Source organism: Oncorhynchus tshawytscha, linkage group LG02 (genome assembly GCF_018296145.1).
Source record: "Oncorhynchus tshawytscha isolate Ot180627B linkage group LG02, Otsh_v2.0, whole genome shotgun sequence".
Classification (NCBI taxonomy): domain Eukaryota; kingdom Metazoa; phylum Chordata; class Actinopteri; order Salmoniformes; family Salmonidae; genus Oncorhynchus; species Oncorhynchus tshawytscha.
This window is the reverse complement of record NC_056430.1, coordinates 35,865,430-35,888,950: the sequence shown is the minus strand read 5'-3', so window position 1 is coordinate 35,888,950 and position 23,521 is coordinate 35,865,430. Positions and strand designations below refer to the sequence as shown.

The 23,521-nt window shown below is 42.0% G+C and overlaps 1 protein-coding gene across 1 annotated transcript in view; it reads right to left on the bottom strand.

The window, feature by feature from the left end:
• Window positions 1-85: 85 nt before the first annotated feature.
• Window positions 86-23,521, bottom strand: part of LOC112216904 (sodium channel protein type 8 subunit alpha-like) — a 114,055-nt gene continuing 90,619 nt past the window's right edge. The window contains exons 23-28 of the mRNA XM_042297419.1: window positions 10,266-10,550; window positions 8,531-8,584; window positions 8,209-8,346; window positions 6,363-6,467; window positions 5,876-6,146; window positions 86-5,516 (exon numbers count right to left, since the gene is read on the bottom strand). Coding sequence (XP_042153353.1) covers window positions 4,354-5,516; window positions 5,876-6,146; window positions 6,363-6,467; window positions 8,209-8,346; window positions 8,531-8,584; window positions 10,266-10,550 — 2,016 coding nt within the window. The 3' untranslated portion in view covers window positions 86-4,353. The remainder of the gene's footprint in view (window positions 5,517-5,875; window positions 6,147-6,362; window positions 6,468-8,208; window positions 8,347-8,530; window positions 8,585-10,265; window positions 10,551-23,521) is intronic.

Below are 23,521 nucleotides of genomic sequence, written 5' to 3'. Positions count from 1 at the left end.
ACCTTTAAAGTCTTTGATGAAAAGTTTCCCCCCTTTTGTAAAATAAATTATATTTCATTATATTCTAGAAAAAAAGACACCACTATGAAGCATAACTGGAAGGCTGCTTTATTGTTTGGGAATAGATTCGTGCTCAAATGAAGACAATCTTTCACTGATTCTCACTTAAAGTCCCAAGTGATTGTGCAACACACGGTCCTTTCTCTGACTGTATTAGTGGCAAGAGATAACGACAGTCAAAAAGCTTTAAAAAAAACAACAACAAATCGGCAAAAAATACTAAATAACAGATCTCAGTCATGCTAACAAAATAAAGGCTACATAAATCAATTCATAAATCCACAACAGAATTGAACCCAAGTCTAAAACAGAAGGCAAGCTCTCTTACCAGGTAAATGATTATCGAACAGAATACAAAGAGCATTTGTACTAGATGACTCTATGTGATGTTAATTCAGTTGATCTAGTCTAGGTGACGTTGTTTCCGAGTTTATTGGTTATTTTTGAAATTTTTTGGCAATCCATGGTTTTTGTCGTGCTTCATTTTGATTCGCTAAACCCATGGGTTTGGAGATATCCTCTTTCAAATAAATCATTCAAGTCTAAATAGGCTGCTAAAAGGCACATGCCATTAAGAGATATTGCACCAAGAAACAAACACAGACAAGAAAGACAATAAAACTTGAAATGATCGGATACATCGTTCAAAAAATAACAACCAAATGAAATGTTAAATCCAAACTGCACTGGTGTGTGTTTAGGGTGAACATGGAGGAAGGTCAGTGCTGAAACGATCAAAATGCTGTCACACTAGGCGACCTGAGGCTCAGGATACTGGGGCATACTGACCGGCCAGCACCAGCTTGTCTCAGGATAGAAAGTGTGTGTGTACAGTACAGTACGTATGTGTATGTGTGTTTATATTCAGTGGGAAGAGATAGATGAAGTTGTGGGCAAGACATCTTCACACATGTACAAAAGGGTGTGCTGGTAGTGCAATCCTCTCACCAACGCAGGCTACACAATCCTCAGCAAGCAGCCAATACAATACCATGCATTGTATGCTGGTCCCCAGTACATTGAGATCCTGGGCAGGCCAGAGTTTTGGTCATTCACTGAACATATTGCACGCAAAAATTAAACGTGAGCTATTACAGTCTGTGGTACTGCATTGTCCTTAATACAAGGAGTGGAAGAGAGAATTGAGCACATAGTTCTAATATATATATATATATTAGAACTATATGTATATGTAGTATAGCTCTATATATGTATTCATTTATATATAGATTTTCATATAGTTTTTGCTATTTAATATTGATTTGTTTAGTTACTTCCTTCTTTAATGTGAAAAGTGACTCCAAAAATCTACTCCATCTAACAAATGTGTCACAGTCTAACGAGTGTGACAAAGTGTGTCAGCTGGAAGCCATTCTATTTATGGGTATCATATTTCTTATTAGATTAATAGCAGTCATTTTGTAAGTATTTCTTTATTTACAAAAAAAGGCGCATGTGCATGCACGCATAAAATGATATATTACATTATTTATAGTCTATTAAAAAGTTCATTCGTTACTTTTCAGCAATTTGTGCCATTTACAACATAGCCTGAACTGTAGATTTATTTTTTTATAGATTTTTTTCCAAATGGATGTATGTAATATTTTTTATTTGTTCTGTTTACACATCTATACATGTATATCCTTGATGGGCATGGAGAAAAAATGGAAGGCAGTAGCTTTTATGCTTGTCATTCAGAGTTTTATTTGGTTCAAGTTAACACCCACAATGATTTTGTAGCTCTCATGCAGCAACTGGACTATAAAACTTGAGAAGGGGATTTATTAATTAATAGGAAGTGACATCACTGCACACCAGAACGTGCAAAAGCTTGGGTGTAGTACCTTTAGTATTTTTATTAGGATCCACATTAGCTGTTGCCAAGGCAGCAGTGACTCTTCCTGGGGTCTGCTCTGTTCATTATTTGGTATTTGTTACATGGTATGCTTTCTACGTAAGTGGAGTGAATGGCTGATGAGGGGTTTTGGAGCACATTTTTCACAAATATTGTATTATGGGGCCTACTCTCCATTGCTCACATACTGTTTGCCTCTGACAGAATTTAGTGTGCTGCTCAAACAAATCCATATTACCTCTCATGACATCTCCTCACAGTGTTTCCTAAGTACCTCTGATTGCTATTGGGTTGAGCAGTATTATTGTTATATTTTATTTAGACCTGACCTAAGTCCAAAGCTACAAAACCACAAATATAATCCACTACCTTTTCAAACATTGCCCTTACAAGCGAGCAAAATGTTGCCGTTTCAAGAGATGCTTCTTGCCCTATATTTCGAAATGTTTTTTTAAGGAAGCTCGAATGGCCTCCGACAGACTGACTGCCCGAGCTATTGCCAGCCGAGACCATTGTCCAACAGCGTGGCATAATATCACACCAAATCACAGGAAAATGCGTTTTCATAAGTACTCTCATCATCACTTTCACTTGCAATTAGTTGCAGAGCTCATTATAATACATCTGTAATATCTCCTGAGATTAAGGGGTGAACTCTTCAAGCATTGCGTATATTTCTAGGGTCTCTCCGTCTAACAATGACAGCAAAGAACAGAAGAGGCAGCAGGGGGGCACTGTTCACCCACTCCCATTCCAAGGACAAAGGGTGACCATGAGTAACAAGGCAGGTCTCTTTGGCTTCTCCTCCTATAATTAACCCTATACACCAATTTATATTTCTCTCTCATTTCCTAGCCCAATATTAACTCCCTCGTAGTGATGTCGGAAAATACATGTTAAAATGATATAAACTAGTAAACCATCACAACATGTACAAATGAATCAGCACATGGTAAAGAAATAAAACACAGCAGTTATTGGAAACAAACACAACATTCTTTCCTCACTCAAACCTTGTAGAACTGTCTAAATTGGCCTTAGAGAAAAATCTGAAATCAAAACTAGCTTGCTACACCTGTCAATTCCCTACCAACGTAGACACTCCCACAATGCCCTCGTCCAACACAAAAACAAAGGCAGATGGCATGGTCAATTAGGTAAGTGATATTGCTGCATACAAATTATAAATATAAGCTTTTTAAGATTTACATTATAATTTTTTTCTCTTAAAACAATCCACCAAATACACACAGACATCCAATCCCATCTCTTCTGCATCCCATAGCAGCAATACAATTAGTTTGCATTTCTCCTAATAAAATCCACAACGTTGGTATTCATTCGACACAAAGTTTCTCATCATAATACTAATGATTTACTTCTAACTTTGAATTTTTGACAGTGGACAACCTCAAACCTATAATCGAGCCACTGTTGTGTTCTGAGTATTAGTGTCTTGTGGACTATGATTATTCATGCAAGATTTCTGATCAAAACATGCCATCATGCAAGTAATTACTATGCACTGAACAAGCACAATTATTTATGTATTTGTTTGGAAATCTGACTGAGTAAATGTAAGCCCTTGGCCCAAGATGACTCCTTAATAAACAGCCCCTTAACCAATCGATGTGAAAGCCCATGTAGAAAAAGCCTTTTGATGTGGATATAACAAAGATAGAATGAGAAGAAGAGTTAAGTGAAAATGTTTGTTGTTTTTGTTTTGTACCTTTTTGCTTTTTTTTGCCACTCAAATTATGTGGAGATACAAGTATATTCAGCATTAACAAACCAAATAAAAAAACCTTACATTAGGCTACTCTGGGTCTTTGTTATTCTCTTCTCAGCCGTTCTTCTGTTTGTTCATACAGAGTGATAATGTCCATAAATGTCCTCCATGAATGTCTAAATTAAATGATACAGAGGCCCTTCTGGCTGCTTTTGGAAGATGATTCTTCAAGTCAAGCAGTATTTCCATGTTTTTCCTGCATAGCGCTGTATTTCCATGGGAATCCATTGCTGGCGGGAATCCCACACATTAAATCCCTTATCAGCGTTTCTCATTCATTCCTCTTAGTGAAGAGTTCTGTTCCTTATGTGTAGTCCACTATCTGCCCTTTTGCAAACAAAGACATTTCTTCCATATTTTGTCTGTTTTTCATTCCCTTTTGTTAAGATCAGTGGTCTAGATGCAACAATGTCAGACAGTCTTGTTTTTTAGATTAAATCAAGTCCAAGTGTCTTAAGCTGTAAGAGACTGAGCTGCTTCCCTCTGCATCAATAGTATGAAGTCTGTAAACAAAATTATTAATATTATTATTTTTCTTACTTGCAAATGAAATAATCTGTACATCTGTGGATTAGATGGTTTCCTCTCGCTTTGTTTGAAGTTATATTATTATAATAATTATTACTGTTATTATTATTACGATATTCTAACACTTAGATTCCCTGACGGCTTTTTGGTTTCTGGCCTCCTTCTTCCCTCCCTTTCCTTCGTTCTCATCCTGTTTTTCCTTGTCAGGTTTGGTTACACTGTCATAGGAGGGGAGAGAGGCAGTGGAGGGCGTGCCCTCCTTCTTTTCCTTTTCCGGATTCGTCCCCCCATTCTTCACATTATTGTTACTGGCAGGTCTGCGCTTGCGTTTGAAGCCGCGTCTAGCCAGGTAGTTTCGGTAGGCCTGCTGTATGATTTTGGCCGACACGTCCTCCTGCTTGCGCCTCAGAGTAGTAGTAATAGGCTCATAAGACACTTTGGACGGGTTCGCCGCAATAAAGCGTTGTTCCATTTGATCCCTTAGCATGTCCAGCTCTCCGGTATCGCCTAGTACCCGTTTGGTGAATGCAAACAGAATGTCGAGGCAGTGGATCCGGTCCCCGCTCACCATGGGCAAGTCCATGGAGATCAGCTCGATGGTGTTGGGCTTTGGAACACGGAGTGGGTGCTCGAGGTAGTCTGCAAAGTCTCCAAGCTTGCCATAGGTGATGAACTGCGAGGCGTCTGGGTCGAACTTCTCCCATATTTCGTAGAAGGTCGTGAAGTCGTCTTCGCTGAGCGGGTCGGCACTCTCTTCAGTCGCAACGCCGAAGTTCTCAAGGATGATGGCAATGTACATGTTGACCACGATTAGGAAGGAGACGATAATATACATGACAAAAAAGAAAATCCCAACCGAGGGGTTGCCGCAGTCACCCGTATTTGGTGCACCTGGGTTCTCCAGTTGTGGGTCACAGTCTGGTGGGTAGTTGAGGATGGGTAACAACAAACCGTCCCAGCCGGCAGATGTGGTGATCATAAACAGGCAGATCATGCTGTTGCCAAATGTCTCAAAGTTGTACATGTCGTCGATTCCTGCCCCATGCTTGACATAGCCAAAGTTAGACATTCCAAAGATAGAGAAGATGAACATAACCAGGAAGAGTAACAACCCGATGTTGAACAGGGCAGGAAGTGACATCATCAGAGCAAACAGTAAAGTCCGAATGCCCTTGGCCCCTTTGATCAGACGCAGGATTCTGCCGATTCGGGCCAGTCGGATCACCCTGAAGAGGGTTGGAGAGACAAAGTACTTCTCAATGATATCTGCGAGGAACATGCCTGGATAGAGAAGCACACAGAGAAAGAAGAGGATATGGAGAAATGTATGATTGTTGATATGTTCTGCAATCTTTTTAGTATGTTTCCTTTAAACCATAACATTCTGTCATACATATATTTCTCTAATAATAATAATACAAACTGTCCTGTGACTGGTAGGCCACTAGGGGGAGATGTTAAGACATGATCTCACTTTCCCAGGCCACAAATTTCATAATAATGTGATACTTCTAGACACATGATTTTTTATAGAAAATAGAGCAACCCATTTCTAGTACTTTGAATTAAAACAGCATTTCAGGTTCTAGCACACAAATACCAGGCATATAAGACAATAAAGGGATGAAATCACTACTGACCAACAATTGAGAGAATGACCACGACCACGTCAAAGATGTTCCACCCAATGGTGAAGTAGTAGTGCCGAAGGGCAAAGAGCTTTAACACAAACTCAGTAGTAAAAATTACAATAAAGACAAAGTTGACCCAGTAGAGGATGTTGTCAGTTTCTTCTGACTGATCGTCCGTCTCCACCATCATGGTCACCATGTTGAGGCAGATCAACATCATAATAGATATATCAAACACCTGCTGCGTTACGAAGTCAAATACCAGGCCCTGAAAGTTATTCTGAGAGAAAACAGAGAAAAGAATGGAGGATGGATAAAGAAACGTTAGTAGGTTTAACAAATTAAAGCGAGGCACATTTGGTAAGGGGACATTCTGGAAGGTCTGTTTGTTTGTAAAGTTTCATTTTCAACATGTCTTTTGAATGTTACCATAATGAGAAAACACCTAATTTACACCTCCCCCAAAGTAGCCCTTGGGTAAAAGGAAGAGACTCACCAATGGTCTTGGTATAGGTTTTTGTGGTTTTTTTGAGCCAAGTTTTTTCATGGCAGTGTGGTATTTCTTCTGCTCCTCTGTCATGAATATATCCTGACCTCCAAAGTAAAGGGACACAAGAAAACATCTGGTTACAACCTTGTTGAGCCAAATAATGTGGGAACTTGTTCTTAACCTTCACTGAACAAAACTATAAATGCAACATGTAAAGTGTTGGTCCCATGTTTCATGAGCTGAAAGAAAATACAGAAATGTTCCATACGCACAAAAAGCTTATTTCTATCAAATTTTGCATACAAATTTGTTTACATCCCCGTTAGTGAGCATTTCTCCTTTGCCAAGATAATCCATTTACCTGACAGGTGTGGCCTATCACAAAGCTGATTAAACAGTATGATCATTACGCTGATGCATTTTGTGCTGAGGACAATAAAAGGCCACTCTAAAATGTGCAGTTTTGTCACACAACGCCACAGACGTTTCAAGTTATGAGGGAGTGCACAATTGGCATGGTGACTGCAGGAATGTCCACCAGAGCTGTTTCCAGATAATTGAATGTTAATTTCTCTACCATAAGCCGCTTCCAATTTCATTTTAGAGAATTTAGCAGTACGTCCAACCGGCCTCACAGCCCAGGCCACGTGTATGGTGACATGTGTGAAAGCATTTTGCTGATGTCAACATTGTGAACAGAGTGCCCAATGGCAGAGGTGGGAATATGGTATGGGCAGGCATAAGCTACAGACAATGAAGCATTTTATCGATGGCAGTTTGAATGCACAGAGATACTGTGACGAAATCCTGCGCCCATTGGGAGGCCCAATTTTTGAAAGGTATCTGTGACCAACAGATGCATATCTGTGAAATCCATAGATTTGGGCCTAATGAGTTTATTTGAAATGACTGATTTCCTCTCTTTGAAATTGTTGCATGTTGCGTTTATATTTTTGTTCAGTATAGTTTTATCTTATTAACAGGTCCAAGGAATTTTCTTGCTCACACATAATATGCACGTACATTTATGCACACCCACTCACACAGTATGCAATCAAACCAAATCAAATGTTATTGGTCACATACACGTGGTTAGCAGATGTTAATGTGAGTGTAGCGAAATGCTTGTGAAAAAGCACGGCTGCTAATTTGTTTATCTTATATCCTATTGCCTAGTCCCCTTACATAATCTACCGCCATCACTCCAGCATTCCTGCACATTATAAATATGGTATTGGAACTGACTGTGGAAAAATATTTCCTGCATATAGTATGCTTACTTACGTATTTCATAATACCCTTTTTTCTCCCCAATTTCATGGTATTCAATTGGTAGTTACAGTCTTGTCTCATCGCTGCAACTCCCATACCGACTAGGGAGAGGCAACAGCTGTGTGTCCTCCAAAACACAACCCAACCAAGCCACACTGCCTGCTTAACCCAGAAGCCAGACACACCGATGTGTCAGAAGAAACACTGTACACCTGGCGACCATGTTAACCCACCACAGGAGTCGCTAGAGCGCGATGGAACAAGGACATCCCTGCCGGCCAAACCCTCCCCTAACCCGGACGAAGCTGGGCCAATTGTGCGCCGCCCCATGGGTCTCCCGGTCGCGGCCGGCTGCGACAGAGCCTGGATCGAACCAGAATCTCTAGTGGCACAGCCTTAGACCATTGCGCCACTCGGGAGGCCTTCATATTTCTTGTTCTTATTTCATGTCTTTTTTTCTAGTAATACATTGTTATTGATTATGGCATTGTTGGGTTTTGAGTTTGCAAGAAAGGCATTTCACTGTACTTGTGTATGTGACATTAAAACCTGAAACTTGAATAAGAAAAAGAGGTCTTATCTTTTTCTTTTGCTGGTTAAAGTTGTCAATGATGACACCAATGAAGAGATTGAGGGTAAAGAAAGAGCCAAAGATGATGAAGGCAACAAAGTAGATATACATGTAGATGTTGTCTTCATAGATCGGCTGATCCTCCACCTACAGAGAGCAGGAAAAAGACATTCAAGCTCCAAACTCTCCTTCATTACATTCCCCTTTGTGGGTTCAAAAGTCCCTTTCCAAACAAGTTAGTATTGGTAGGTTCTTTTGGAACATGTTACATCTGTTCACACAATACCAACCACCAAACAAAAGGAAGACAAATCTCAAGTGTCAGGCTTACCTTCCGAGAATCAATGGCAGCATACATTATGTCCATCCAGCCTTTAAACGTGGCCTGTGAGAAAGGGGATATATAGAGTTGTGAGAAAAAGGGGGAAAGAAAAGTGAGGAAGAAGAATTAAGGTTAAGCAGAAATAGAGGAAATTAGGATGAGGTGTTGAAAAGGAAGGAGGAAAATTACAAGATGAAGGACATAGAGGTACAGTAGGAAGCCAATGACTGAAAAAAATATGATTATTGACTTCTGCAGTCTAAGTACCGTTCAACATTGACCTTCTCCAAAGTGGGAGGGGCAAGGGGCCAAAGGAGTGAAAAGTCAGAACATCAATAGTGTCATGAAGCTAGCCCTCTAGCAGAGATGTGCGTTATGACTTTAACACCCAGTCATAAATTCCTTGCAGAGACACCTCTCCTTGACCATGCAGTATGGAGAGAGAGTTTCACAGTAAGATAAAGGGATTCTCCCGCCCAATTCTACTACATCCCAGAATTTGAGAGTTGAACCATATTCCTATTTTGGAGAATGTGTAAAAGGTCGGTAGAGAAGCCAGCTACGACCCTGTCCATTTTGTTTCATGTTTGTGACCTAATGAAAGACAATACAGCCACATTATCCTAACTCTGTTAATATGGGTTCCTCAGTTATGAGGCTTGCTGGATAAAATTAATGTTGGATAAAATGTTTAACAAAGTATAAGAATACTTTTGAAAAGATAACATTGTGATTAAGTCCTCTAAAATTAAAATGGTGTGTTTTAACGGTAACTCGTATCTAGCCAGTGGCTACGCCCAAGTGAATAGACATTGGTTGGAAATGATGAACCAACCCCTTTTCTACATTTCTATATAAGCCCTGTGACCCAAAGTCACCTCAGTTCCAAATACTAAAAAGGGCTAAGTCTAATTTCAACTCTACAGGCCAGAAAACGTGAGAGCTTGCTCCACACGTGAAATGGTATGAGCTCTGAACTATTGATCACTCAAGAAGACGTGAGTCCTAGATTACAGCCTAACAGACTGCAGCTGGAAAGGTAGCAAATCTAGTAAGAACATTGACCGACGCAGATGAACACCTCACTCCACGACGACCCGGCAGAATCAACAAAGGACAATGGCGATCTCGACTGGGCAAACCAGAGCCTCACATCACTAGCTCAATCGTAAATACTGATTACATTCCTTTATCCAAAAGAGTGATTGTTAAAGTGCATATGTATTCATATTTATGCAAGAATAGCTTCCCATGTTAGATAGAGACCCATGTTCCTTTGTCTTCCCCCCTTTTCCTCTCTGAATCTCTCATGTTATAACCAAACTGTTTTTGTTTAGTCCACTAGGGATGGTATTTACTGTATAATGTTATTATGTATTGTATATTCTGTAATTGTTTAATTAGATAGTAAATAAATAATTGAGCCAATTTGTGTATGGATGATTCATAGTAAAGGCCGGGTTCGTACAGATAACCAAGACTTTTATGGCGTTCAGATGAGACTGATAGAAGGTAAAGAATAATACATGACTGATTGACTACTATTGATATAAAAGATTTGGGAGATAGCCGCTCTATATAAACAAACTCTTCTGTGGTGCCCCAGGTTATTAACGAGTTAATTGTTGCATGGTTTAATTAAATCACGTAATCAATCAAATGTTAGGTAATCGATTTCCTAAAATAGCTTGTCATCACATTAAGGAAGTCAGAGACACGACTGTAGGAAAGACCTTGTACTTACCACTTGAAGAAGTGCCAGGTATCCTGCAGCCACATTGTCAAAGTTAATCTTGACATTCTTCCATCTGACCTCACTGTAATTTGCGTTGATTAGTGCAAAGCACTCTGTCTTGTTGTTGACGACGTCCGGTTTAAAGTTCTCCTCTGAGGTCTCGTTGAAGCAGTAGTAATACTTCCCTGCAAACAAGTTGACCCCCATGATACTGAAGATGAGCCAGAAGATGAGGCACACCAGCAGCACATTCATGATGGAGGGGATGGCTCCCACCAAGGCATTCACCACCACCTACACACGGGACCAGGGAAACAGGAGCAGCATGAGATACAACTCACACATATACAGACATACAAACATAAACCCACTCCCTCGCAGAGATAATGTGAGTTGCACATTAGTTTGGTTAATCTTGACTATCGCCTTATAGCTTTTTATCTTGACTATTTCCTTATGTGATGCTATTACTCTACAATATCATATGCAACTGATGTCACCAATGAGGTTAACTTGGACAAAGCACAGTGAATACTGGGATTGAGATCCCATTTTTGCATAAATCAGGTGTACCTATTTGAAACCTTTAATGTGTATGCAGATAATATACACTCTTTGAAGTAAAGATGCCTGGAAGGACCTTTTGGGGTTTTAAAAACTACCACGCCGAGACATGGCTTATTTCCAGGTCAAAAAGGTTCCTCGAAGAACCCTTCAGAAAAGGGTCATTTGAGAAATCCCTGTGTAATGGTTCACACCGGAACCTTTTTTTGATCAGAAGGGTTCAATTTTGAACCTTTTAAAAATATATATTGAAGAGGTGGCAGACTATTATAAGATTGGAGACGTGGCTTATTGGAGGTGTGGCTTTCAGGTAGTTATTTGTGGTCACCCATTAGAGTAAATGTTATACTTGTTGATCTTGTTAAGTTTGTACTTCAACTTTCATTGTTTTTTGCAACCAGGTGGAGTGGCTGTCAGGGGAACCACAGGTGCATCATTGTTAGGATGTGTTAGCCTCCTTTTTCCTTATTTCCTGGTTTTCTCAGTTTTTGTTTCTAGATTGCTTCTACTTACTGGGTAGTCTCATATAGCAATTGTTTGTTAGCTCTGAGCTTGTTAAGTCTGTTAGCTAGCTAGCTGGTTAACCTTCAGTTTGGGCCTGCTAGCAGCTGGCTAACTTGCCCCACTTGGCTAGTTAGCCTACAAATGTTCTTTCCTTTCTCTTCCTTTTGTCCCCTTTAGCCCTTGTTTAAGTAGATCATTGGTGGCAGCTGTGGTTGTTTGTTAGCCTGCTAGCTTGCTTAGCTGTGGGTGGTGTTGGTTTCAAATCAAAGTTTATTGGTTGCATACACAGATATGCAGATGTTATCACAGGTGCAGTGAAATGCTTGTGTTTCTATCTCCAACAGTACCTAGCAATAAAAAAAACAATACACACATAATCCAGATTTTTTTTGTATAGGATGAGCCATGACTAGAATAAAGTATATAAATAGAAAGTGGGTGAAACCATATGTAAACATATTTAAAGTGATGTCATTGTACATAGTGTTCAATGACTCTATGTACATCGGGCAGCAGTCTCTAAGGTGCAGGGTAGAGTACAGTGTGGTAGCCGGCTAGAACAGTGACTAAGGTTCACAGCAGGCTACTGGGAGGAGGCCGGCTAGTGGTAACTGTTTTAACAATCTGATGTCTTAGAGATAGAAGCTGTTTCTCAATCTCTCAGTTCCAGCTTTGATGGACCTGTACTGGCTTCCCCTTCTAGATGGTAGCGGGGTGGACAGGCCGTGGCTCGGGTGTCTGAGGTCCAACTTGATCTTCTTGGCCTTTCTGTGAAACTGGATCCTGTAGATGTCCTGTGGGGCAGGTAGCGTGCCCCCGGTCATGCATTGGGCTGACCGCACCACCCTCTGGAGAGCCATGCAATTGTGGAAGGTGCAATTGCCGTACCAGGCTGTGATACAGCCTGACAGGATACTCTCAATGGTGCGTCTATAGATGTTTGAGGGTCTTTGGGGCCAAGTCAAACTTCTGCAGCCTCCTGAGGTTGAAGAGGTGCTGTTGCGCCTTCACCACGCTGTCTGTGTGAATGGACCGTTTCAGAGGAACTTTAAGTTTTTGATCCTCTCCACTGCGGCCCTGTCAATGTGGATGGGGGCGTGCTCTCTCTGCTGTCTCCTGTAGTCCATGATCAGCTCCTTTGTTTTGTTGATGTTGAGGGAGAGGTTATTTTCCTGGCACGCCTCTGTCCGGGCTCTCACCTCCTCCCTGTAGGCTGTCTCTTAGTTGTTGGTAATCAGGCCTACCACTGTCGTGTCATTAGCAAACTTGATGATTGATTTGGAGATGTGTGGGGCCATGCAGTCATGAGTGAACAGGGAGTACAGGAGGAGGCTGAGCATAGACCCCTGTGGGGCCCCTGTGTTGAGGATCAGTACGGCAGAGGTGTTGTTGCCTTCCTTCACCACTTGGGGTCTAGGACCCAGTTGCACAGGGAAAGTTTCAGGCCCAGGGCCCTGAGCTTAGTGATAAGCTTGGAGGGCACTATGGTGTTGAAGGCTGAGCTGTAGTCGATGAACAGCATTCTTAAATATGTATCTCGCTTGTCCAGGCGAGATAGGATGATTGTGTTGTCCGTGGATCTGTTGGGGCGATATGTGAATTGTAGTGGGTCTAGGGTGTCGGGTAAGGTGAATATTATATGGTCCTTAGCTAGCCTCTCAAAGCACTTCATGATGACAGAAGTTTAGTTTAGCTAAGTTACTGTCACTTTCTTGGGTACAGGAACAATGGTGGACATGTTGAAGCAAGTGGGAACAACAGACTGAGATATGGAGAGATTTAATGTCAGTAAACACTCCAGCCAGCTGGTCTGAACATTCTCTGAGGACATGGATTGGGATGCCGTCTGAGCCGGCAGCCCTGTGAGGGTTAACACGCTTAAATGACTAACTCACGTCGGCCACAGAGAATGAGAGCACACAGTCCTTGTGAGCGTTGGGGAACGCGTTGGCAGCTGTTTTCCTCAAAGCGGGTGAAGAGGGTGTTTAGCTCGTCCGGGAGCGAGGAGTCTGTGTCCACGGCGTCGATGGTTTTCCCTTTATAATCCATGATTGTCTGGAGTCCCTGCCACTTCCTATGTCTGAGCCGTAGAATTGGGCATCCAATTTGTACCTGTACTGTTGTTTTTCATCTTCAATTGCCTTACGGAGGTCGTAGCATCACGCCAGGAGTTGTTAATCATGAAATCATGAAACAATTCCCCACCTCCTTTCTTTTTTTCCCCAGAGTTCTTTCTTCCTATCGGCACAATGGACGGAGAAGCCCACTGGCTGAATGGACGGGGACAATATATATCCAGAGAAAACCATGATTCCGTAAAACAGTATGTTACAGTCCCTGATATTTCTCTGGAAGGGGATCCTCGCCCTAAACTTGTCTACTTTATTGTCCACAGACTAAACGTTAGCAAGTAATATACTCGTAAGTGGTGGATTGTATGCACGCTGCCTGATTCTGAATAGGGCCCCAATCCTTCTGCATCTGCTCTGGTGGTCCAACTCATTCCAATCCATCTCAATTGGGTTGAGGTCAGGTGATTGTGGAGGCCAGATAAACTGACGCAGCACTCCATCACATTCCTTATTGGTGAAATAGCCCTTACACAGCCTGGAGGTATGCTGGGTCATTGTCCTGTTGAAAAACAAATGATTGTCGCAAACCAGATGGCGTATCACTGCAGAATGCTCAGGTGGCCATGCTGGTTAAGAGTGCCTTGAATTCTAAATAAATCACAGACTGTGTCACCAGCAAATTACCCCCACACCATCACACCACCTCCTCCATGCTTCACGGTGGGAACCACACATACAGAGATCATCCGTTTCCCCACTCTGCGTCTCACAAAGACACGGCGGTTAGAACCAAAAAGTCAAATTTGGACTCATCAGACCAAAGGACAGATTTACACCGGTCTAATGTCCATTGCTCGTGTTTCTTGGTCCAAGCAAGTCTCTTATTATTATTGGTGTCCTTTAGTAGTGGTTTCTTTGCAGCAATTCGACCATGAAGGCTTGATTCACGCAGTCTTCTCTAAACAGTAGATGTTGAGATGTGTCTGTTACTTGAACTTTGTGATGCATTTATTTGGGCTGCAATTTCTTAGGCTGGTAACTCTAATGAACTTATCCTCTGTAGCAGAGGTAACTCTGGGTCTTCCTTTCCTGTGGCGGTCCTCATGAGAGCCAGTTTCATCATAGCGCTTGATGGTTTTTGCAACTGCACTTGAAGAAGCTTTCAAAGTTGTTGACATTTTCCGGAGTAACTTACCTTCATGTCTTAAAGTAAAGATGGACTGTCATTTCTCTTTGTTTATTTAAGCTGTTCTTGCCATAATATGGGTCTTTTACCAAATAGGGCTATCTTCTGTATACCACCGCTACCTTGTCACAACACAACTGATTGGCACAAACGCATTAAGAAGGAAAGAAATTCCACAAATTAACTTTTAACCAAGGTAGATCAACAACATGTCATAGCAAGTAAAATATTTTTGTGACTGAGAATGTTGTTGCTGTTCAGGCTGGCTACTTGCAAATGTATTTCTGTATTTCAAAATACAAGTATTCTAATTAAATAATTTTCGAACAAGTATTTTGTAGTTTGTTTTGACACATGGATCTTAAATGGTATTTTGTAGTTTGTTTTGACACATGGATCTTAAATGGTATTTTGTAGTTTGTTTTGACACATGGATCTTAAATGGTATTTTGTAGTTTGTTTTGACACATGGATCTTAAATGGTATTTTGTAGTTTGTTTTGACACATGGATCTTAAATGGTATTTTGTAATTGTATTTTGTCTTTTTTTTTCCTAATCAGGGCCAACCAAAGTTATGTAGTAAGTATGGAGAGCAGGGGCACCTAGATGAGATTTGCCAGCAGGTGGTGTGCAGGGGACTGGGCCACTCCTTTTTGGAGTACCAGTATCACAGAACGTGCGATCTCTGTGAAGGTGACCCATCTCTATAGAAATGGCCCCCAAGCAGTCCCCGTATTGCGAGTACTGAGCAGGGGTTGGCCATTGTTGAGGATGTGGTGAAGGTGCAGGTAAGGAAACGGAGGCAGGGAGTGCAGCAGTTAGTGTGCTGATTAAAGGGGAAGAGATGGAAGTTTCAAATTCCTGCCAGTTTCACTTTCCTGCCACTGGAGCCAATTGTCTCTCCGGCTGGGGGCACACCCTGAGGAGGGGAAGAGGAGGTAGGAGACTCCCCCTCCCCCATTGCAGTCCTGCCAGACAGCCCAGAAATGTGCAGTGGTAGCAGTAATGGCAGGGAAAGTTCAGCTTTTGACTGTGATTGTAAGACTGATAGTGATGCGATGTTGAACAAGTCCACCAAGAGTCCCAATCTCTCCGACCTCAAGCAGACAGGGGAAACTAACCCAAAAGGTTGATTGAGGTCCTGGAAGGTGGACAAAGGTTGATATGTCTTTCGACGCTTCACCCCTACTTTTCTCTGATTGCAATTCGTAATGTATTGTTACCATTTGTTATGTGTGATTTCTCTCTCTTTTCTGTGTTTGATGCCATTGCAGAAAAACAAGCTGGTGAAGCTTTGTTGGGGTATGGGAATGGGCATCGCCTGAATGGGCATCGCCTGACAGGCAGCCAGAGCCAAACCCAACACTAACCCTCGAAAATGTATTGTTGCCATTTATGTGTGATTTCTCAATATTTTTCCCGTCTGAATCACAAATCACCCCCTTTCCCTCACCATTCGGCCCTCCATTTGCGAGTTCAAGCGCTTCAAGCCATTTGTACAAGTGTCCCAAAGCTGAGGGAGGGAAAATTATCGAGGATGTAAGGGCTAATTAGACCATCGGATATCCACATCGACTGAGCAAGCAAGGCTGCAGGCAACAGAGCGAAGTGCTATCCTGACATGCACTGCAATATGTTTGGAGTTTGCACAATGTAATACAAAAGAATGGAGAAGCGTGCCTAATTATATGTCATGTGCATTTGTTTGTCTGATTTCGAGACTTGACACATAACTGATGAAATATCTCCCAAATTAAATGTTTAACTGTTACTCAAGTTTAGGCTATATCTTGTAAAACAACAGAGGGAATGTGTTCATTTGAATTTCATGCTTGTTTTATTATTTAAAAATGGAACATGAATTGCATAATTCAAGTCAGGAGTGTGTCCCGAAGTTGATGGGTTTATTGATCCCATCGCCACTCTCTTGTGTCAGCAACACATGAAAACGGAGGGTACTCCGATCAAGTAAGTAGGGAGTGGTTTGGGATTCACAGTCTGTGTTTGATGCCGTGGTGGCAGGTATTTTAGTGGTTAGAGCATTGGGCCAGTAACCAGAAGGTTGCTGGATCGAATCTCTGAGCTGACAAGGTAAAAAATGTATAGTTCTGCCCCTGAGCAAGGCAGTTAACCCACTGTTCCCCGGGAGCCAAAGATGTGGATGTTGATTAAGGCAGCCCCCTTCACCTCTCTGATTCAGAGGGGTTAAATGCGGAAGACACATTTCAGCTGAGCAACTGACTAGGTATCCCATTTCAGGCAAAGAAGCAGATGGAGGTCAGACCCTCAGGCAGCACTGTACTTTGATAACCAGAGTATTGGCTGTTGAATGTGTGTTCTCACATGTGGATTGTCTATGGCTCATTTATCATATATTGCGCAGGGTTGTGAGTTAAAGGTTTCATTGCCCCAACATCTTGCGCAGTTTGGTCTGTTCTGCTTGGCCGTGCCAGTGCCAAGGTCCATCCTGGCGATACAGGCTGCAGTGACCCGAGGATGGGATGTCGCACATGCACACACGGTCCTGGCGACTTGAACAGACTGGTTGTGCCAAAGCGCCTGGGGAGAGGCTTTTGGAACAACAGGATTATATATTTTTTTTTTTAAGGACCCATCCCAACCCTCACAACTGATCTTTATTAACTTTAATTGCTTTCAAAACGGTTAATTATGTATATTTAGTTCCTGAAAGTTTTTGACATTTGCTGACAGTTTATTTATGATATGTGATGTAATGTGAAAATGTAAACAAGTCCCAACATTTTTTCTTAACACTAAAGTGGTAACTACTTCAACTTCAGGATTTGCATAGGCTCTTAATGGACCTCTCTAAGCCTAATTGATGTTACAAAACTGTCAATGCTCCACCTTAACATGTGATGACAATAGAACAGATTAATTGGAATTACATACACTCTAACGGGTTGTCTAAAAATATCTATCTGAAAGCCACGCCCCTCCTCAGCCATGCCTCTGGTTCAGGGTTCCTTTAGGAACTCTTTGCTACATTGAAACATTAAAGGTTCTTCCAAGAACCCCTCAAATAACCAAAGGTGTAAATATGAACCATTGACTAGCAATGGTTTCTTGAGGAATTCCATGGTTCTTTGAGGATCTCCAGGGTTCCTCGAGTCCACCAATTCTAAGAGAGTAGGCCTATCCACATATCTCTGTCATAGAACGTCTGGCCAATCTGTCACAAAAGCAGTACAATGGAAAGCAGCTGACACTTCCACTTCTCCCCAAACCATGCCCTTATCTTCCCCCCGTCGTACACAGATAAGCGGTGGTGGTATCAGCAGTAGCACACAGTGTAATGCTCTGGCGATGTACATTTGATGTTTTAATGCAGGACATCCAGAAGCTCTTAGAGGGGCGAGCTGAGCCTGGCATGCACAGTCAAACAGGCTCATTTACAGAGCCATGTTCCCACCTTGACAAGACAGTCAGAGTGGACTGAAGGTTTCCCTCAGAATGTGTATTGATTATGGCAAATGACCTCAATAACTACACCTATTTAGTTACCTTGATGAGTAGACTAGGGAGTTAACCTCACTAAATGGCATCATAATAATGTGATGATGGACCTGGTTCCCTCTTCATAACAAGGCCTTCAAGATGTTATAAGTGTACCTTATCAATAAGTGAGTGTAAAAAAATAAAATAAACTACTGCTATTGTCAGTGGTTGTTGTTGTGTTTTTCTATTATTGTCGACTGCTGTTGCCAAGAAGGGAAACATGGTTCTCTGGTGTATGTGTATTACATGCATGTTACATGGAGTAAATGTTTCAGACATTATCAGTCAAATAATAGCAGAATGATCCTGTATTATGGAGGTTTAGGGCTCTATTCAGTCTGTATCGCTGAAGATTTACAGATTGCAGGATAGAAATTAAAAGGTCCTTTCCGATTGACACGACATATGCAGTGTTTACCGCAAATGGAACGGCAGAGACTGTGAGGGGACACACACACGCACACTAACACACAAATACATTTTTATTCGTATGGTTTGTCATTTTTGTTGTTGTATTGTTTGCATATCATTGACTGTCCTTGTCTATCAGTGTATCAGTGTTTTGTTACTTGTAATGTTTTGTGTTTTTTGTGGACCCCTGGAAGAGTAGCTGCTGCTTCTGCAAAAGCTAATGGGGATCCAAATCAACAAATCAACAAATAATGCAGTTTCCGCTAATGCGCATGTTGCCTTGAAATTTAAATCACGCTGTAACGCAGAACTTCCGGGATACGGTTTGAATAGAGACTATAAAACTTAGAAGTTGACATCAAGGGACATGAATAAGAGTTGTGTTTCTAGGGCTTGGCTTCACATTGTTATTTACAGATGGTTAACGCTGAGATATATACAAATGTATGTGGACACCCCTTCGAATGAGTGGATTTGGCTATTTCAGCCACACCCGTTGCTGGCAGGTGTATAAAATCGAGCACACAGCCATGCAATCTCCATAGACAAACATTGAAGAGCTGAAGAGCTCAGTGAAGAGCTCAGTGACTTTCAACATGGCACCGTCATAGGATACTACCTTTCCAACAAGTCAGTTTGTCAAATTTAGGCTTGCTAGAGCTGCCCCGGGCAACTTTAAGTGCTTTTATTGTGAAGTGGAGATGTCTAGGTGCAACAGCGGCTCAGCAGCAAAATGGTATGCCACACAAGCTCACGGAACGGGACCGCCTAGTGCTGAAGCACGTAGCACGTGAAATAGTCTCTCCTCGGTTGCAACACTCCCTACAGTTCCAAACTGCCCCTGGAAGTAACATCAGCACAAGAACTGTTTGTCAGGAGCTTCATGAAATGGGTTTCCATGGCCGAGCAGCCGCACACAAGCCTAAGACCACCATGTGCAATTCCAAGCGTCAGCTGGATTGGTGTTAAGCTCGCCGCCATTGGACTCTTGAGCAGAGGAAACGTGTTCTCTGGCGTGATGAATCACATTTCACCATGTGGCAGTCGTTATCTGCCCCAATGCATAGTGCCAACTGTAAAGTTTGGTGGAGGAGGAAAAATGGTCTGGGGCTGTTTTTCATGGTTCAGGCTCCTTAGTTGCAGTGAAGGGAAATCTTAACGCTACAGAATACAATGACATTCTAGACGATTCTGTGCTCCAACCTTGTGGCAACAGTTTGGGGAAGGCCCTTTCCTGTATGACATTGCCCCTGTGCACAAAGCGAGTCCATACAGAAATGGTTTGTCGAGATCGGTGTGAAAGAACTTGACTCTCCTGCACAGAGCCCTGACCTCAACCCCATCAAACACCTTTGGGATGAATTGGAACGCCGACTGTGAGTCAGGCCTAATCACCCTACATCAGTGCCTGACCTCACTAATGGCTCGTGGCTGAATGGAAGCAAGTCCCCGCAACAATGTTCCAACATATAGTGGAAAGCCTTCCCAGAAGAGTGGAGGCTGTTATATCACCAAAGGGGGGACCAACTCCATATTAATACCCATGATTTTGGAATGAGATGTTCGACGAGCAGGTGTGCACATACGTTTGGTCATGTAGTGTATTTCACCAAACTCTGGTGACATGACATAACTAGGGAGGTGGGGAGATCAGTAGACAGAGCTGGTTGGTACATACAGTATGGGAGGTTGTGTAGGAATTACAAGTTGTAGAGGAGACAAGACCAACATTTCAAAGAATAACAACCAGTACTGGTAAAATCCATCACAGGAAATTGACTGATGAAACTAAGTGAAGTTCAAAACCAATAACAAACTGCGGCATATTAAGCTGTGAGAAATGTTACTATGAGTCTCACTTGGTGTAGGTGTCTCACGTGCCAAGGCTTCAACAAATAAGCCCTGCCCAATGGCTCGGCTTACACATTCAGTTTTCTATAATTGTACTCACTAGAAACGGGTACAAGCAAACATGCCCACATTGGCACGATGTGGGCCCAATGCCGGCTAAAATATTGGTCCCATGTAGGCTGCCCAAATTGAGCCGATTGGCCCCAAGGAAGGTGGCCCCAATTATGTATTATTTATTTATTCAAATCAAACTTATTTACTTAGATATAAATTGTATAATTTTCCAACCTTAAAGGTATTTAGCAAACATGTTCCATTGTTGACAACCAAGTTGTTACTATCATACATATATGTCTTACTAGAAAATCTGATTTGTTCTTTATATGCCCCATTCACTTACATAATTGTTTCTTTAATGACTTATTATTTTTAAAGACTTCTTCACATTACTTATTTTGAGCATCACACAACGCACCCTTTAAACTGGAACAACACTCAGTTACGGTTGCACAAAAAGAACTGTTTGCAAGCCACGCCCACAAATATTTGAATATTCCTCTCCTATATGTTATGAAGAAGCTGGTGTGGGCTAGCCCATGCTGGACTTAGTGTGGGCAGGCCCATGTTGGGCTTCTGTGGGTCAGCCATCACCAACCCAACACAGGCTATTCCACACCAGCTACTTCATAATAAAGAGGCGGGGGCTCATTAGAATATTTGTGGGCATGGTGTGCACAAGGGCTGGTGTGGGCTTGGTGTGGGAAAGCCCATGCTGGGCTGTTGTGGGTTTGTTGTGGGTAAGCCTATGTTAGGTTGGTGTAAGCTGTTCTGTGTTGTGTTGATGTGGACTTGGTGTGGGCTAGCCTGTGTTAGGTTGGTGTAGGATAGCCTGTATTTGGCTGTGTGGGATTGGTGTGGGCTAGCCTGGGTTGGGCTGGTGATGGCTAGAACATGCCAGCAAAGATAGTTTAGTATGAATAACCCCAGAAACTGCTTCTGCAATATAAATCCCTGATCATACTTGTAGGTGATGTCATGGCGACGTTAGCTAGCTGAGCTCATGTGCTGAAACAAGTCATTGGGTCTAACAGTCGTGTCGCACCGTGCAGGCCGTGAATGTGCAGGCCGTGAATGTGCAGGCCGTGAATGTGCAGGCCGTGAATGTGCAGGCCGTGAATGTGCAGGCCGTGAATGTGCAGGCCGTGAATGTGCAGGCCGTGAATGTGCAGGCCGTGAATGTGCAGGCCGTGAAATCAAAGACACTCCGATATGAAGTTGTTTTTGATCAAAGTTAAAACATGTTCAGCTACTGTAATACTTTTTTTAGAATAAAAAACAAAATCACAACTAAGGTCACATTTTTCACTTTTCTCATTGACATCCCAAACCCCGCTCTGGTCTGTCAAAATGTCGTCCTGTTGGGAGTCTGGGTTTGAAACCTCTGTGATGTTGGACTGGTGTGGGATTCATGTGGGCTAGCCTTTGTTGGGTTGGTGATGGCTAGCCCGTGTTGGGCTGGTGTGGGCTTGGTGTGGGCTAGTCCGTGCTGAATACCACATGGGGCCAATGGGGTCAGGTTTTCTGGGGTGATTCTTGTAAGTCGTGTGTTACATCGGAAGGTTAGAGTGAGACACGTGAAACAGTAGTTGACGGAACAGGGTACAGGGAGGATCTCTTGCTTGAAAGCCCTCGATAGTAGAAGTGAAGGCTCTAAATGAAGTACAATAGCTTGCCAATTTCAGTTAAGAAATGACGTACCATTCATATGGGATGAGTGATTTTATTCTCCAGTTTTCTTTCACAAGTTCTACATCTCTACTCTGTTTTGACATTGTGATGAGGCAGCTTTGCAACATATTTCCATTTTACCAATCAACATTTTATCATTACAATTAACCTGAAATTCCTTTCAATCCATATTTGAAATAATCATTGCTTTCTTAATTTATCAGTTGCACCTTCCTATTTTGCAACAAAGCCTCCTTCACTCATGCTGCCAAACTTACCCTTATAAAACTGACTATCCTACCAATCCTTGACTTCGGCGATGTCATTTACAAATTAGCCTCCAACACTCTACTCAGGAAATTGGATGCAGTCTATCACAGTGCCATCCGTTTTGTCACCAAAGCCCCATATACTACCCACCACTGCGACCTGTATGCTCTCGTTGGCTGGTACTCGCTACATATTTGTCGCCAAACCCACTGGCTCCAGGTCATCTATAAGTCTTTGCTATGTATAGCTCCGCCTTATCGAATTGCAAAAATCACTGAAGTTTAAGCGTCAACTGTCAGAGCAGCTTACCGATCGCTGCAGCTGTACACAGCCCATCTGTAAATAGCCCATCCAACCAACTACCTACCTCATCCCCATATTTGTTTTAGTTTTTCTGCTCTTTTGCACACCAGTATTTCTACTTGCACATCCTCATCTGCACATATATCACTCCAGTGTAAATTGCTAAATTGTAATTACTTCGCCACTATTGGCCTATTTATTGCCTTACCTCCTTACTAAATTTCCACACACTGTATACAGATTTTCCTATTGTGTAATTGACTGTACGTTTCTCTATCCCAAGTGTAACTCTGTGTTGTTTTTGTCGCACTGCTATGCTTTATCTTGGCCAGATCGCAGTTGTAAATGAGAACTTGTTCTCAACTGGCCTACCTGGTTAAATAAAGGTGACTTTGTTTTATTTTAAACATGACTTTCTAAAATGATAACGTTTCATGCAAATTTCCATCCACAGTTTCCATCCACAGTTTTTCTGCGAGTAAAGTCATACCGTATAAAAGAAAATCATGAAGGCTATGATAGAAACAGGAAGTTTTGGTACAATTTTATAAATGCCTAGAGATAATTTGTTTGACATGGTGGCAGTGGAAAAGCCTTTATGAGCAAATATTGATATAATCGAAATAAACTTGTTTCCCTTTGAAACTAAGATGTTTTTCTTAAAATTTCATCATACCTTTTCTTTATATCTCAAAGGCATTGTCTATTGCTGGTGCCAAAACTTGTATTTCCGCCAAACGACCTAGCAATGATTCAGTAAAGTTCTGCCTAAGGCTTAGTATGAAACGTGGCCGTAATGCTGAGGCAGCTTTGGCATGCACTGCTCTCTTCATGGTTGCTAGCCAGTGCGTGTTAA